At 43.1% G+C, this 12,590-nt stretch overlaps 1 protein-coding gene across 2 annotated transcripts; it reads left to right on the forward strand.

Moving 5' to 3' along the window:
- The first annotated feature begins 170 nt into the window (after nucleotides 1-170).
- Nucleotides 171-8,959, forward strand: oclna (occludin a). 2 transcript variants are annotated; one of them, XM_021601275.3, is made up of 9 exons: nucleotides 171-396; nucleotides 1,221-1,322; nucleotides 1,687-2,335; nucleotides 2,466-2,633; nucleotides 4,795-4,928; nucleotides 6,483-6,668; nucleotides 6,867-7,038; nucleotides 7,395-7,436; nucleotides 7,705-8,959. In XM_021601275.3, exons 2-9 carry the CDS (start codon nucleotides 1,273-1,275, stop codon nucleotides 7,801-7,803), a joined length of 1,500 nt encoding a protein of 499 aa, XP_021456950.3. In that variant the 5' UTR covers nucleotides 171-396; nucleotides 1,221-1,272; the 3' UTR covers nucleotides 7,804-8,959.
- Nucleotides 8,960-12,590: the final 3,631 nt, after the last annotated feature.

The raw sequence follows: 12,590 nt of genomic DNA on the forward strand, positions 1-12,590 counted from the left end.
GAAAAAGGCTAGCCTAGGCTACTCCCAGAGGAAGCCTCTTGTAGGCCTACCAAGCAACCAAAATAAAACATTAGTGCACGTGCATTTGACTTGGATTATTTTCGTTTTGTTTCACTTCTGTTGACTTTGTTTGCTTCAATACATTTTTCGTTGTAACAACTCTTCATTGTGGTACAAGCCTGCCTGATGGAGATGAGAGGAGGAAACCAGACACCCTTCACATTCGGGGGCGGGGAAATGTGTGTGTGTGTGTGGTGGGGGTGGGGGGTGAAGGGTGAAGGGGCGGGTCATATTTTGACGATGTCACACCTGAACAAGGTGTGGCCTGTTATTGAGAATCGGACGGAATTTCACCAGAAACCACTGGTGTCAGACGCGCTGACTATTTTCCAACAGGTGAGTGGTTCGGCTTTATTTTGTGGAACATTTGTTTCATTGTGAAATCGTGTTTGTGGTAAGATCACATTATCTTTTTTCGCAATGTTATCTTAATTAAAATGTCGTGTTATTGGAAACGAAACAAAAGTTTTTTTTTGTATCAACATTTGTTCAGCCTAGTTCAAACGCTTTACTGATATTATTTTATTGGTTATGAGTAGCCTATGATTTAACAACGGGATCAACAACTAGATTAATTCAAGGACCGATTCCCCCCCCCCCCCCCCCTAATTACAAATAGTTTGTCGATTGGAAATTGACTTCAAGAATCTATAACATGTTTGCCTAAAACATAATCATTTCAAACCTAGCTTATATTTGTTTTTACAGTCGTGTGTGTGTGTGTGTGTGTGTGTGTGTGTGTGTGTGTGTGTGTGTGTGTGTGTGTGTGAGCAAATTAATCCACCCGCAGGTCAAATTCGTCATGTGGCAACCAGTTGGGGAACCCTCATTTAAGAAATCAGTAATGCATGTCAGTTACTGTGTCATTATTCAGGTTCAAAATGTTGCAGATATAAATTTAACCTGGTTGACAAGCCATATGGCTTATGTGGATTAGAGAATAACGCAGATAATTGTCCTCATTATTTGAAAATGAATACCCCACTGAAAACAACTCTTTGTTGACTGTTGTTTTTTTTTTTGTCACACCTGTTCTCACTGTTTCCCTTGGGGAGGAAGCCTTGTGTCATTATTCACTGTGTTTTGTAACTCTCCTGTAGACACTGAGGCAGTGAGCTGTATGTTTCTTTGCTTTATTCTAATGTTTTTTTCTCCAACAGAGCTCAAACAGTTTTAAAGAGAGAGACCCTTTGGGCACCTGTGGATTCAGGAATGTCTTCCAAGCACAACGGGAGTCCGCCTCCCTATGAGTCAGATGGATAGTGAGTCGTAACTTTTACTTTACCCCTACTATATCTCTGTCAAAAGGTTTATGACCTTCCTGACCTATACATATTTGATATACTTGTTGGGTGGAAAAGGCATGAACTTTTACCTAAAGGTTTGATCTTGTATTATGTTTATCGAAAACCATAGTAGTGCAATAACTCATACTATATGAGGTGTTTGCTCAATAGAGATTGTAGCTTGTGTTGTTGGCCCACGGCAGTTTATAGCTCTCCTCTATATGTGTCTCACACACAATTGTCTTTGCTAACTTGCTCATCCTACAATTTATGTTCCTACACTTGACACCCCCACTCTGTTACAATCCACGTTTAATCGGTTGTCTGTCTCCCTCTGCAGTCATGAGCCACCCCAGCCGGCGTACTCCTACTACCCCGACGATGAGTTCCAGCACTTCTACAAATGGACGTCTCCACCGGGCATCATCAAGCTGATGGCCGTCATCGTCATTGTCCTCTGTGTGGCCATATTTGCCTGTGTGGCCTCTACGCTGGCCTGGGACAGCCAGGGGGCCATGTCTGGCTTCGGTGGTTACGGGGGCAGCTCGTATGGGGGCAGCTCGTACGGAGGCGGTGGTTACTCCGGTAGCTTTGGTGGTGCTGCCTATGGTGCCGGTAACAACTATGGCTACGGCGGACTCGGAGGGAACTACAATGACCCTCGCACTGGCAAAGGATTCATCATTGCCATGGCAGCATTCAGCTTCATCACAGCCCTTGTCATTTTCATCATCGTGGTGTCGAGGCATGGCCTGTCGGAGTCTAGAAGGTTCTACCTAGCTGTGGTGATCATCTGTGCTATCCTGGCCCTGCTGATGCTCATAGCGACTATAGTGTACCTGGTGGCGGTGAACCCCATGGCTCAATCTACAGGGTCGATCTATGGGAGCCAGCTGGCAGGCCTGTGTGCCCAGTACCAGGGCCCCCAGGTTTCAGGAATGTTGGTCAACCAGTATCTCTACCATTACTGTGTGGTGGAGCCTCAGGAGGTGAGTGTACTTTGTGTGTGTTTGTGAGAGAGGGGATGTATGTATGCCTCCTTTTGCCGCATACTTCCTCTCATCTCTGTGGTGGTGTCTGGGTCTGTGTGTCTCACCCAACTTCCCCATCCTGATCCAGGCCATAGCGATAGTGTTTGGCTTCCTGGTGATGGCGGCTCTGATCATCATGATGGTGTTTGCCTTAAAGACGCGCCAGAAAATCAGGAATTATGGCAAGTCCAACGTCCTGTGGAGGAAGGTGAAGATCATCAACGAGGAGGCCCCGCCCCAGGACGTGGAGGCATGGGTGAGTTAGGGAGTGGATGGGAGTGGATGGGTACACATGGGGGATGAATGTCGAATATATTTTTTTAATTACTTGTGTCTTTCACTTGCATTCCACACAAACCCCCAGAGGGAAGCAAGGAGAGGAAATGTGGAAACAATGATCAAAGGAAACACACTTGTAATAAGTGAGACATTACGGTTTCATATTGATATCACCTGTTAGGCGCTAACAGATCAGTGATCATGAAGGATAGGACAGAAATTATTGAAGACATTTTACACTATTGAAATGCTCTCATTCTATTCAAAGGTAATGCTTCTTCTAAACATGTACAGCTAGAGTTAGGAAATCATATCTGCAGAGTTTGTCTGACCCTATAGTTTCTTTCACTTCCTGAAGGCTGTATGAAAGGAGGGGACATTTTTTGTTGTTGTTGACTGTTCCAGTTGTTATGAATGACAGCCTACACAGAATTGTAGCACTTCGTTCACCTTAACCCTTCAGGGTTTTCTGTCTCTGAACAAACTGCTGCGGTCAGAGTTGTTGTTGACCTCTGGTGGTTTCAGTGAAACCAGGTACTGTGTTCTCATGCATGGAGAAGGATTAGTCAGGCCAATATGTCTGCCTGTTGACTGTTTTGTTCTACAGCAGTAGTCTGATAGGTAAAGTAGTAAGACCTGTTCTCCCAGAGTCAGCAGCATTGGAGGTTTGAGGAGAGAGCTCTCTCACACTCAGTTTCTGGGTGTGGTTTGTGTATGGTGGTTTCACTCCCAGTCAGTAAAATGGTGTGTAGAATAAGACCTTCAAAAACAAAAATGGCAGTTGGGAGGTATATTATTTCAAGAGGTTCTCTGTTGAATGAGGACAGTAAGCAGTTAAGGAAAAACATGGTCAGTGCTCAAAAGTAAAAAGAGGAGTCAACGATGAATACCTAAATCATGATAATGAAGTGGGAGTTCAGTCAAGATAGTAAGTGGCTCATAGTCGAGGTAAGTTTCAGTATGGTCCAACAAAATTATTTAACATTTACACACTGCAGCTTTTTTTCACCAAACTTACAACTGGTATTTGAGTTTTGCACTAGAGGAAAATGTGAAAGAGGAAGAGCTGGTCTAACTAGTATTTAAACCCATGCTGACCAATACAAGCAAAGTAGACACATGCACAACATTACAGAACAGCAACATGACCCTGAGAAACTGAAGAGGCGGAGAAGTGCTGTGTGGCTCGTGAAAACCTTTCTGAAATTGCTGAGGCAGTGTTATTGCATGGATGAGTGTGTCTTCCCTGGTCTACTGATTACACTGATGGGAAAATTCTGTCTGTCTACAAATGACACCTACTTAGTACCTACCCCTTATGCACTTGTGGAGGTCTGAGAGGAGTGGATAGGTGTAAACCATACTGTGAACATTCCACTTAGCTTGTCAGAGGTACTACCAAATTGCTAGCCTTATGCAATTAGCAATTTCAGATCTGAACAAAGTCCCAACACCAACGCTCCAAGCATTACTATAGTGGCAGGCTTTGCTCTGGGAAGTATTTCTGCATATGTTTTTCAGTGTAAATGTGTCTTACTATCAAGTTGGTACAACGTCATCAAATACAGTATGTCATTGTTCTGATGAGGATTCAATCTAAGCATGATGTGGCATTTCACTCCCCAGAGGAAGCATACTTCTATTACTGTACATCTGCATTTCAATTCCCCCTTCACACATATAGGCCTACCTGTTCAGATGACACTTTTTCAATTTGTATCTCAAGGCGGTTCCGTTGCCACAGTACAAATAGTATGATTATCTTGTCTGTTGTGGCTCTCTCAGCTGCTGTGGCTCTCTCAGCTGCTGTGGCTCTCTCAGCTGCTGTGGCTCTCTCAGCTGCTGTGGCTCTCTCAGCTGCTGTGGCTCTCTCAGCTGCTGTGGCTCTCTCAGCTGCTGTGGCTCTCTCAGCTGCTGTGGCTCTCTCAGCTGCTGTGGCTCTCTCAGCTGCTGTGGCTCTCTCAGCTGCTGTGGCTCTCTCAGCTGCTGTGGCTCTCTCAGCTGCTGTGGCTCTCTCAGCTGCTGTGGCTCTCTCAGCTGCTGTGGCTCTCTCAGCTGCTGTGGCTCTCTCAGCTGCTGTGGCTGTCTCGCCTGCTGTGAGTTAGGTCACTGAAGTATATGTTGTATCCCCTCTGCAGGTGAACAATGTGTCAGGTTTTCCTGATGAAGGTGTGGTGCTGACCGACTACCCAGAGAAGTTTGGAGGATCCAGGAGTCACCTGGACGACACCAGCACCAACTACGACAAACCTCCCTACAATGACAGCCCAGCGTGAGTACAGACAATACAGTACAGTTACAAACAGGCTTACACTACAACTACAGCCCACTTTAGTACAGACGAGATTAGATCTGTGGAATTGATCAAAGAACAATTACCTTATATTGTCTTATCATCTCATAATGTTATACTGGGAATTAAACAAAGAGTTGTTAACTACCAAAGGGAAGGAAAGCTATCTACATGGGTGCATGGAACATTAGGTCATGAAACAAGATGGTGGTGGGCTATTAAGTTTGCAGACGACACAACAGTGGTAGGCCTGATCAACGACGAGACAGCCTATAGGGAGGAGGTCAGAGACCTGGCCGGGTGGTGCCAGAATTAACAGCCTATCTCTCAACGTAACCGAGACTAAGGAGATGATTGTGGACTATAGGAAAAGGAGGACCGAGCACACTGCATTCTCATCGACGGGGCTGTAGTGTAGCAGGTAGAGTTCCTTGGTGTCCACATCAACAACAAACTAGAATGTTCCAAACACACCAAGACAGTTGTGAAGAGGGCACGACAAAGCCTATTCCCCCTCAGAAAACTAAAAAGATTTGGTATGGGTCCTGAGATCCTCAAGGTTCAACAGCTGCAACATCGAGAGCATCCTGACTGGTTGCATCACTGCCTGGTACGGCAATTGCTCGGCCTCCGACCGCATGGCACTACAGAGGGTAGTGAGTACGACCCAGTACATCACTTGAGCTTAGCTGCCTGCCATCCAGGACCTCTACACCAGGCGGTATCAGAGGAAGGCCCTACAAATTGTCAAAGACCTCAGCCACCCCAGTCATAGACTGTTCTCTACTACCGCATGGCAAGCGGTACCGGAGTGCCAAGTCTAGGACAAAAAGGCTTCTCAACAGTTTTTACCCCCAAGCCATAAGACTCATGAACAGGTAATCAAATGGCTACCTGGACTATTTACATTGTGTGCCCCCCAACCCCTCTTTTTACGCTGCTGCTACTCTCTGTTTATCATATATGCATAGTCACTTTAACTATACATTCATGTACATACTACCTCAATTGGGCTGATCAACCAGTGCTCCCGCACATTGGCTAATCAAGCTATCTGCCTTATCCCTCCTCCCTCCACCCGCCAGTGGACTCCACCCGCCAGTATGACTGGTGACTGAAATACACTAATGCACCTTGTCATGCTTGTTTGAAGCAGAAATGTTTTGCTTTTATTTTTAATTCACCATTACACAACATTAGTGTCAATTTTTCCCACCCGGTCAGCAAAGTAAAAATGGGCAGTGCAAGTTCTGCACTTTTTATTTATTTATATTTTTTAAACTTTTGCTTGTGGCAGTAGCTGTAATGGCCTACAACAGTAATCCAACACTAACTTTTAAGTATTAGCAGGTAGACCGCAGCATTGATCACTGCTTAGGGGAAGTGAAGCTCCCCGCATTAACTGACCCGGGTCATTTTGATTCGTCAATGGTTAATAATACTAAATGGAGTAATTTGATCAGTTTGTATTGGGGCAACTCTATTTCTAAAGTATTAAATCAAGACTCCCATCTTTCCTTGTCTGTCTCATAGTCCTCCAGTAGTTTGTGACTTCCCTGTGCACAGTAGTGCCCCCTACAGCAGTGGCTCAGAGATGGCCAGCTCAGCAGCAGGGAAGCCCAAGAAGAGACGGGCCGGTCGTCCTCGCCGTACTGATGGACAGGATACAGACTACGCTTCTTCTGGGGACGAGCTGGATGACGACAATGACTTCGACAGGTACAGAGAGAGACAGAATTACAGTTGTAGTGATAATGGTTGTATGTATTTTAGTTGACAGCTACTATTAATACTACAAGATTGAAGTTGCTGTTCTGTGCCACAAAGTCTGAAAACATATTGCCGTCTAGGTTTCCACAATAAAATGTTCAAGTGTATTCTGACACACCCTCTCTCCCCCTTTCTCTCTCTCCTCAGTGAGTTCCCCACCATTGCCAATGAGCAGGAACGTGTGGACTACAAGCGTGAGTTTGACCGGGATCACCAGGAGTACAAGGACCTGCAGGGAGAGCTGGACATCATCAACAAGAGCCTGTCAGAGGTGGACAGAGAGCTGGATGAGCTGCAGGAGGGAAGCCCCCAGTTCCTGGTGAGTTTGATGGAATCATTTTGGTGAGGAATGGGCTAATCTTGATCACATGATGCCTAGTTATTTGGGAAGCAAGGTGATTTGTTGATCAGTGATTCTGTGCAGTTTGAATGTAGTCAATCTCAAACGTGCACTTTAGAGGACTAGCTAGGTAGTTAAAGGTTTTCCTGGTCAGGTCATGTGGCCAGTAAAAATTCTGGTCCCAATTTATAGCATTGAGAAAATGTCCATGATATGTTGCATTGTTTCTCAATCACATGCTAACTTTAGGGTGTGGAAGAAAGGGTTCATGAGAGGGATAGTTGTTTGAGAAGTATATTTGTTTGCATTTTCAATAATCTTTCTTTCCCCTACAGGATGCTATGGAAAAGTACAACAGGCTAAAGGACATAAAGAAGGTAGGTATCCACAACATTTAAGCAACGCCTCTTTGTTTGATCTACTTCCTTATGTACGCCCTCTTCTGTCTCTTCTGAGTACTACACCCCAGTCCCACATTGTCATGAAGTTTGAGAAAGTACATGTGGTTATCATGTCCCTTGTGAACTGATTTAGAACTAGATTTCTATACACTTGTACTTACCATACTTATTATAGTCATAAAACAAAACTGACCAGCTACAGAAGACAATGTACCTTCATTGGCCCATTCTTCCTGGTCTACAGTCAGCAGATTACCAGTTGAAGAAGCGCAGGTGTAAATACCTGAAGGCCAAACTGTCCCACATCAAGAGGATGGTCGCTGACTACGATCGCAGGGCCTGAACTTCCTGTCACCTGACGTCAGCCAGGATACTTCTTCCGGTTCAGAGTTGATGCCAGATGTAACACTGGTGGTTTGAGTCAGATTCTACTTATTTCTTTGACTCTGCTCTAGTAACACTAGCAAATCACTTAGAATTAAGCAATGTATTGAGCATTAATTCTAAGTGCTATGCTTGTGTAGATATAAGAACGTAACCTTTGTAATTAGGTTTGTGGTTGCCGTATACTGAGCATCTTCACTGAGAAGTGTCTTCCCAAGGATCTCCACTGTGATTGGATGGATGTGCTAGGGATCAGCCAATCCACAGTATACTACAAAGCTGTTAAAAATGAAGTTATCTCGCACATACTTCCCGAGACAATGGCTGTAGAAATATGTGTGGGTTGTGTGACTTTTTTTTTTTAAATGGGTAATTTGAATGTGCAGAAACAATATATTTATATGACTGCATTAAGTTATTCGTGTTCAAATGCTTGTGTTAACTCTTGTTTCGTATAATGAATGGTACTTAGTGCAGTTTATCCTCTCTGTTGTCTGTTGCTAATGTTGGGATGGGACAAAATGACAACCTCAAACTGTGATGTTGTGAGACTGATTTCACTCTGATACATTAGATGTTTTTTTTACAGCTTCCTCTTTTAGATAAGATGTTCACTTTTTATTCTTTCACTTTCTATTTTCTCTTAACCTCATTGTCAGGTTTTAATACTTGTACTTATGAAAGGTTTGCCATTTGTAAATATGTGAATATACTTGTGGTCTCTTTATGTACTAATGCGTTGTACCCTCTCCTGTAATTTTTTTTTGTCAGTTGCTAAAGACTTTGAAACGGTTATACTTTGTAAATCATTATGCATTTGATTCATGTTCTGTTTACTTTTTTGATCTAAATGGAATATATTCAAGGTCACCTTTTTAAAACTGATAATTCAATAAAGATTTGCGTAACAGTTGAAATCAACATGATCAATTTTGTTTTATATGGTCTCTTAAAGCCATTCTCAGGTTTTTCAATGTGTGAATATACTGATATATACTTAGTTATATTATATTGATGTAATATGGTCTGCTCTCTTTTGTCAGTTGCTAAAGACTTTGAAACTTTTTTTTATCAAGATGCCTTAAGGTCTTTTTAAATAAAATAATTAAACTGCACTTTTTTTGCAATGACTTATTTTTAATACCAGTACTTTTCATTGTCAGTCTACTGCGAACACTACTAATCATAGCTAAACAGCAATTAACACTTATAACAGGGTCAAATTATTACTTCAGGTCGGAAAGTCAGTGCTCTAGAAAGATGCCAGAGTTTCTGACTTGGAGATTTTGAAGTGTCTGTTCTATATCTAGGAGGTACTGCATAAGAATGCTCAGAAAATGGTGCTAGACGGATGATGAGCTGTGCCTGGTTTTCTCCAGACATAACACTTTGTGTTCCTGCCAAATAGTTAGATTTTTGTCTTATGCTCAGTCTTTCACATGCCTCTTTGCAAACTTCAGGCATGCTGTCATGTGCCTTTTTCTCAGGAGTGGCTTCCTTCTGGCCACTGATAAAACCCAGATTGGTGAAGTGTTGTAGAGACTGTTGTCCTTCTGGCAGGTTCTCCCATCTCAGGCAAGGAACTCTGTAGTTCTGTCAGAGTGGTCATTGGGTTCTTGGTCATCTCCCTGACTAAGGTCCTTCTTGCCCGATTGCTCAGTTTGATCGGGCAGGTAGTTCTAGGCAGAGTCTGGGTAGTTTCATATTTTTTAAATTTCCCAATGATGGAGACCACTGTGTTCTTGGAAACATTCAACATGAGACATGATTTAATATCCTTCCCCAAATACATGCCTCATCACAATTCTATCTCGGCGATCTTCGAACAGTTCCTTGGACTTAGTATAGTTTCTGCTCTGACATGCACTTCTTCGGTGAGGTTTAATAGCGGTTGGCATCCAATATGTTGCATTACCGCCCCCAACTGAACTATAATACAGATCCATTACACTTTATGATACAAAATGGGAAATGGGAACCAAAAACATAATTTTCAATTTTAAAAAAGTATACATATTTTTATATTTTTATGACCCTTCCAACTATCCCTACACTATCCCTACACTTGTGGGGCTCCCGAGTGGCGCAGTGGTCCCAAGGCACTGTGCTTGAGGTGTCACTACAGATAGGTTCAAATCCAGGCTGTATCACAACTGGCTGTGATTGGGAGTGCCATAGGGCGATGCACAATTGGCCCAGCATCATCCGGGTTTGGCCGGTGTAGGCCGTCATTGTAAATAAAAACGTGTTCTTAACTGACTTGACTAGTTTAAAAAAAACTAATTAAAACACATCACCTGATTTCATTATTAACCCTTTCTGATCCTACCCCAGGCCAACGAGCCAGGAGGACTGGACACCACCACTCGACACATGCTGTAACTCTTCTGAAGTCAAATCTCATACACCCAAGTGCTTCTCTGCAGCTGCCACCACAACATATATTTTCTGTGACTCACGTTCCATTTCTGCAGTACAGGTGATAACAATTGCTATGAACGCTTAGAAGCCAACCTTACTGAAGCATATACTGTATCACTCATTGGCCTATCCCTTTGTGCTGGCATAGATCTAATTTCCATAGGGATCCTCTCAGAATCCCTCATCCTTGACCCATCCTCCTCTACTTTCTTCACTGCCTCAGCATACGGCATCTTCTGCACTACTCTGACTCTAGCCACCTCAACCTGCCTCTCGCACCAGACACTTCCGATCCCCAGCAACATGTGTACCCCTACAGTTGACGCACACACAACTTAATCCAGCGAAACTACACAATCCTCTATCCCATGCCCTCCTGCTCTGTTTCACCATGCTCACAACAGGGTCAGCATCGCACCAAACGGCGGCCATCACAAACACCAGGAATCTTCAACTTCAATTGCTCCACCTTCACACTACCCCAGAAATCACTGCTTTCAATGATGCCTTGTTCCTAGGAGTAAAGTAAGAAATAGATCTTGACTCAAGTTGCGTGATCTGACATGAACTGTCAACTTTGGGACCTCATATAGACAGGTGTGTTGCTTTCTAATGTCCAAACAACTGAAACAAGTTGTAGTGACATCTCAAGGATGCACCTGGAGTGTCACAGCAAAGGGGTGTGAATACTTAATGTAAATTCATATTTCTGTATTTAATTTTCTATACATTTGCAACAATTTCTAAAAACCTGTTTTCACTTTGCCATTATGGGGTATTGTGTGTAGATGGGTGAAATCAAAATCAATTTAATCAATTTTGAATTCAGGCTGTAACACAACAAAATGTGGAATAAGTCAAGGGGTATGAATAATTTCTGAATGCACTTTCAAGGCAGCTGGGAACTCTGAAGAAAACGATCTTCAGTGATCTGCAGGTAGGAAAGTCAAAGCTCTAGAAAGATGCCTGAGTTTCCGACTTGAAATTCTGAGTTGGTTGACCGGTTAAAATGATTTTTCCCTGTCGGAGCTCGTTTTTTTCAGAGTTCCCAGTTGTCTTGAACGCACTGAAGTCTCTGACTTCCGACTTCAGTGTGTTCAAGAAAACTCGGAACTTGGGGAAAAACAAGCTCCGACTGGATGTTTTTTGGGGAACTGTCATCTAACTCGGGAACTCAGGCATCTTTCTAGTGCTCTGACTTTCCGATCTGAAGATCACTGAAGTCATGATTTGACCTTGTTTTTTCCCCCTGAGGTTCCAGTTGTCTTGAATTCACTTAAGTCGGGAGTCTGAGATTTCCCGAGTTCCCAGTTCCCAGTTGTTTTAACGCGGCATCAGAGACACAAACAACACATAGCAGGTTACAAAGTAGAGCTTTGTAGCTATTTTTTGATGTATGGGTTGTTGGGTATTCATCCAAATTCACAATTCGCCAACCCCATTTCCATGACGAGTGCTAGCTTGGTAGCTGTGTGGGAGTGCCGACTCCATTCGCTGAGGCAACGAGCAGGGCGAGACTCAGCGTTGCTTGGCTGTATTGCGGCATTGGCTGTACCTCTTAACATTAAATACATACAACCATTGAGTAGACCATGTCTAAGAGGAAATATTTAAACTTTTCACCCAACTGGGGTTCACCCATACGTCTGACCTTGACACTATAATTTCTTTCAATCAAAAATATGAAAATAAAATAGGCTAAGATGACTGTGGGCAATCTCCTTGAATATATTCAAGGACCTTCACAGTAAAGGTGAAGTTAGGATCTCTGTCTGTGTTCAGCATACATGTAATAATGTTTTTTTTAACAGTTTGTTTTAGCATATTTTTTCTTTGCCTATCATTCTTCCCAGTGAAATTTTAACTGAGAGGTCCTACTGGTCCTGTTGTTGCCTTGGCGGGGAATGATGTAATTTTGCCATGTAACTTCAAACCCAGCATTAGTGCTGTGGGCACAAAGGTGGAGTGGCTCAGACCGGACAAGTCCCTCACTACTGTCCATATTTATGAAAAGCAGAGCGGAGAAGAGGAGCAGAATGACTTCTACAGAGTAAGAACAGCACTGTTCAAAGAACTTCAGAAAGGCAACACTTTATTAAAACTGACCGAAGTGAAACTCTCTGATGCGGGACACTATAAATGCGTTGTAATTTAAATGCACAGCATGAATGTATTTTCCTTTGTTATATTGACATTCCTGCTTAATGGTTTCTTTGTTCTGGAAATCCATTAGACCTGCATAAATATTACATTGTTTGTCTGGCTCATTACTGCATTTAACTAATGCTGGATGAGTGTCCCCAAAACATAAAGTTAATCTTAAAT

Source organism: Oncorhynchus mykiss, chromosome 5, assembly GCF_057628025.1.
Source record: "Oncorhynchus mykiss isolate SJ-2025 chromosome 5, ASM5762802v1, whole genome shotgun sequence".
Lineage (NCBI taxonomy): Eukaryota > Metazoa > Chordata > Actinopteri > Salmoniformes > Salmonidae > Oncorhynchus > Oncorhynchus mykiss.

Bases quoted from the DNA above. Each gene is read 5' to 3' on its own strand.
- oclna (XM_021601275.3), top strand. From the start codon at position 1,273: ATGTCTTCCAAGCACAACGGGAGTCCGCCTCCCTATGAGTCAGATGGA. The intron at 2,336-2,465 runs GTGAGTGTACTT...ATCCTGATCCAG, and splicing joins GTGTGGTGGAGCCTCAGGAG to GCCATAGCGATAGTGTTTGG. The intron at 2,634-4,794 runs GTGAGTTAGGGA...TCCCCTCTGCAG, and splicing joins CCCAGGACGTGGAGGCATGG to GTGAACAATGTGTCAGGTTT.